The sequence below is a fragment of the Daldinia vernicosa genome (assembly GCF_022497035.1).
Source record: "Daldinia vernicosa strain CBS 139.73 unplaced genomic scaffold F5Y00scaffold_4, whole genome shotgun sequence".
Classification (NCBI taxonomy): Eukaryota; Fungi; Ascomycota; class Sordariomycetes; order Xylariales; family Hypoxylaceae; genus Daldinia; species Daldinia vernicosa.
This window is the reverse complement of record NW_025953920.1, coordinates 156,218-161,082: the sequence shown is the minus strand read 5'-3', so window position 1 is coordinate 161,082 and position 4,865 is coordinate 156,218. Positions and strand designations below refer to the sequence as shown.

At 46.0% G+C, this 4,865-nt stretch overlaps 1 protein-coding gene across 1 annotated transcript; it reads left to right on the top strand.

Moving 5' to 3' along the window:
• Nucleotides 1-692, top strand: F5Y00DRAFT_257726 (uncharacterized protein; the record flags this gene model as incomplete). Its single annotated transcript, XM_048010597.1, has 3 exons — nucleotides 1-90; nucleotides 165-281; nucleotides 360-692. 3 exons carry the CDS (start codon nucleotides 1-3, stop codon nucleotides 690-692), a joined length of 540 nt encoding a protein of 179 aa, XP_047869002.1.
• Between the last annotated feature and the right edge of the window lie 4,173 nt (nucleotides 693-4,865).

The following is a 4,865-nucleotide window of genomic DNA, read 5'->3' as shown; positions in this document are numbered from 1 at the left end:
ATGTTCAACGGCCTGACAGTAGCACCGCTGGTCATAGAAGGGGTAGTGGATTCGGATGGTATTAAGAAGACCTTCAACGGTACTATCCAAGTGAGTAAAAATTATCCAGCATGGGGGAGTAGCGGCTCTTGAATCTATGACGGATACCTAACCGAGAGATCTAGGAAATTGATATGCAAATCCGCAATATCAATCCCGACTTCTCGTGGGAACACTTCCAGCCCGTGACGCGACGTCAGGATAAACCTTTAGAGTCTCAGCCTTTAAGGAGGCGGAGAACGGTGAGCTGAATTCAAATACGCGATTTTATGTTTATTATAACCATCAGATTAAGTTTGGTCTAACATCATAAATAACAGGAGAAGGTTCTATGCCATGTGCAGAATCTACCGCCCGCTTCGAAGGCTGCCATAGAGAAAAATCGCGACTGGTTAAACTCACTCGCTACAGAATTATCCGTTGACGCCCAGCGCTGCACCAAATTCTCTTGTATGGAGAATGCAGCAGTCTGGTTCTGTAATGATAATCTCTGGTGGATCCAGCAAAACAGTATTACACTTGCAGACCATATTGATGATATCCTGGGCGAGCAGGCCTGCGCGATTTCGGGGGACGATAACTTGATTCAAGGTCAAGCATTTGATGGAGACGATTATAATATCATTGTGAATGCCGACGACCAGTGTCCTTAGTCCATCATTAAGGGGATGGTCTCATGTTTCTCATGTGGCTTTTATCATCCTCATAATGGTAGATAGGGAGGTGGAGGATTATAACACATTGCGACAGTCTGGATCTTCAATTTACCTATCAACTCTGGTTTTTTTCAGTATGATATTCTTCCTCGGTTGAAAATGCCACGGCGCATTTGTAATGAGATGCAATAACCTTGAAATCTATTAAGACGAAACAGTATGGGCTTTTTAACAGGCTCTTCTGATGCTCGGCCCCTTTTTAGCTATCGCCCGCTCGTTCTAGCATAATTTATCTATCACTTTGGTTTTATTCTCCGCTCGTTATATGATTCTTTGGTTAGATCATGAAGCCACTTTGACGACTAGTTAATTACATAGCACGTAGCCGCAGGCCTCATGGGTAGACACCTAGTAGCCAGTGATAGGGATGAACCGGGAATTTCTTTCCGATATCACGTTATATTTCTATACCGCGCAGTGTGATACTTCACTATGAAGCCCAAGCGTATTAGACTACCGGTATGGAATTGCTCAGACGATCTTCTATATATCTATTTCCAATCTGAACCATCTAACTGCCTTAAAGTATTCTCGTTATCCTTAAAGCTACATAATCCATCAGGTTAAGCTCATTTTCTGGTGTATTATATCTCAAACGACTATAAATGCACCTATATATACCGCTTACTCATCGAGGGTTTTTCTTACTGGTTATCAAAGCAAGTGTGAGATTAAGAATATCAGAGATGAGGTGTGCAAATGATGAAAGGGGTATGGGTGCGAGTATAAGGGGCACTATGAGCATGAAGGGAAAAGGAGGTGAACTAGAATAGGCCACTGGGTTTGGGGAAACGTGAGTTAAGTTTAAATAAGTAAAAGAGTTGAGAACTAACGTAATAATGATGTCTTTCTCAGGCCAATAGTTTCATGACTTTTACACTGTCGCGCTTCGGTAGAGTAATAATATGCCCATATGTCTGGCTCTTGTAGTTAGGTGGCGCTGCGAATGTATGCTTAACATCATTTGATTATTTATCTCAGTAAGGGAGGTAACTATAGACTAAGCTATACGAGTCGGGACTTGCGTTGTCGCAGGGAACCGGCCGCGATACGGAAATCCTGCATGCATAGACGATTGCTTTCCAGCTTCTCTAAGTATTCTTTAGGAGCAAGGGGAGAGGCAATACATACCATTTTTAACTCCGGTCCTTAATAACGTGCATATTTCCGTCGGCCCTTACATATTACGTGTAGGTAGTAACTGGAGGCTCCCTTAGTCTGCAGAGGTAGTGTTGCATACCCTTAGGTACCTAACCTAATGCATGAAGCCGCAGCTCGCCGAACGAGGGAACGAGGCTCTAATATACAGATCTATGCGCTTAGACGCACTACGACGGAAAGGTAAGCTGTCAACAGGGAATAAGGCTTGAATCGTGGCCTGTTTCGCAGCTTCTGGGACTCGCTTGATTGCCTCGATCTGTAAATACCTCCTCTACGTATCCGAATTAGGCAACTCTCATGAAAACGGAGGGCACCGGCTCAGCCTCCAGTGGCGTCGGTATTAATTATGCGCTACGTTACTCGGAAACATGGGTACCTACCTACCTACATAGGTATATTGCGAATTCGAGACATCCAGGATATTTCTTTCGCTTTGGTATTGATAGCATGTATGTAGTTGCCCGCTCGGCGGCTACGCCATTCTACAATCAGGGTCTTTGCCTTAGGCTTGGATGACTCGGCTTCCATGCGCCAACCTGTGATTTGTCAACGGATCCTGCGCCTTAATAACGGACTCGGCTTGAACAGGTTAAACCGCTGGGTTGATGCTGACCGTTGAAACTAAATCGATGGAGCTACAGGTTGTTATAGGTTGTTATAGGCTTTTACTTGATGGGCTTCCTTAATTGGATAAGTTAATAGTATGAATGGCATGGCGTCAATGGGAGGGGCGAATGTGTAATACGCCTGTTGACCGAATAGTATCGCGATTCCCGTCGATGGTTATATCTACCTCCTCAAGTAAGTCACCGAAACGGTATATTGACTGTTTTAACTACCTACCTACCTTGCCAAGAAGCAGTGTAGATCTTTAGAGATAAAGTCCGATTGCAGCGACACGAGCAGCACGAGGTCATCCCGGTGATTGCACGAACTCGGCGTTATCCAATAGGCGCACGGTGCGACGATGGGCCATATGTTGTAAAACTGGGGAATAAAACAGCAATACGCAGAGAGATATGTGGTTGGACAAAACCCAAGCTGGATAGCTTCTACCCAATAATCGTAAGGGTCAGGGGGTCTAGTTAAGCATCATCTCTGCCCTATCACCAGCTCGAAGCGCTATTCTCTTCTATCGCCCCCTGAACCTTTCGGTCGGGAAAATGCGCTTCCATCCTAATCATTTTATGTAGAAATCTTCTCGCCGGGATATTTCCATACGTTAGTATGTATGCTGGTGCTAGTTATTGCAAGTAAGTTAATAAGTCAGCCCAGGAAGGGATCTGCACATGCTAAATGGCTTAAAGCCCTTCTTAAATTATAGTAAATTACAGTAAAGAACTACCGTGACGTACATTTCATAGCGTGTCGACCAAAGAAGCTTTCATACGCCATGTGTTCCTGGCGATAGCATCTAGCCAAGGTGGCCAAGATCCGGGGAAAGGCTTGTTTTCTTTAGTCCTTGTCTGAGGTCTGACTTTGACAAGCGGGAAGGTCGCCGGCGTTGGTCGAATGTAGGTAGGTGGTTGATGATTCACCAGGTAAGAAACAAAATGACGGCTCACGACCTGCCAAAAAGCGCCAAGTTGCAGTTAATATCGAAGCCAATCGCACAAGCGCAAGCCAAGAGAACCCCCACCCCCAAAGCGGCATGGGTCAGATGGGTGTAGTGAGAAGCCAAGCAAAAGCCTTGCCCTCTTTGCCCTCTTTGCCCCTATCTGAAACAACCTTACAAGCCGGCACATACAATATGTATAGGACAAGGAGCGACGCAGATCTTCAATGCTTGTACGGCATGTCCAGCCGCGCTAGAGCACGCACGAGTCAGCCAAGCCCATCTACGTAGCAACATGGCCCGCACTCTAATCTACATACTACTGTGGTTGGTTCAAGATCCAAAGAAAGCTTAAAAGTCCACCCTGTTTGTAAGACACAGACGACAAGTTGATCCATGTGCTCTATCCCCTTTCATCTCTTTATCAATTGCTAACTATCAAATCACCGCCTCCTCCAGCCCGGCTTCCGAATGCATATATCTCACATGCTTCCGAGATGTGGGTTCCGAACACACCATGACATGGCCGGGGATGGCCGTACGTAGCCAGAAAGGAAAATACAAACCAGCGATCCGCGCCAGGTGAACACGGGGGCTGCTGCTGGGCTGCTGGGGGAGAAAGGGCCAACGAGAATTGCATGTAAACGGCGCGGAAACTGGAGATGCTGGAGAATGCACCAGAAAGGGGTAATAAGCCGGCCGGCCGTTGAGCGATGAATTAAGCATATCAAAATGGCCGACCAATCAGTACGATACCTACAACTTGTTTGTCCCAAGTCCGCCGGTTCAGATCTACATACCTGCCAAGCCGCCGTGTTCCACAAACCAGAAGCGCTGCCGGCCTCCCACCCCCCCAGTGCCCCCCCTCGCACAACCTGAGTCGATCACCATAGCTAAATGTGAACCTAAAAGACGTGATTGACTTCTCTTTGTATTACTCGGTACAGCTTATTACCCGTAACGGCAGCTGTGGTTCCAAAGAAAAACCCACTCGCATGGAATAGCTCTGGCATGCGGCCAATACCTGCATCTATCTCAGTCCGGTTTCTTCGGTCGTAGATTGGGAGAGAGGGAGATCTGCAGTCCCCTTGACTAGTCCTTGACCCATCCAAATCCAACCTACCTACCGTTTCCGTTAGTTCACGATCGCAACCTGCTCAGCTCTGGTATTTTATAAATACCCTTCTGCTCAGCCTGTTTGAAATATTCGTTTGCTCACCATCCTCGGGCTGCAAGGAGGTTTCTAGCTATAGTAACAGCTTCTCCCTTTCGAATATATATATCATACATATATACTCAGTCTTTCACTATCTCAATTCACTCTTTTTTACATCATTCTTTAGCATTGTGTATATTCTACCCCGATCAAAACGCTCCTAAGACATCTATTCAAT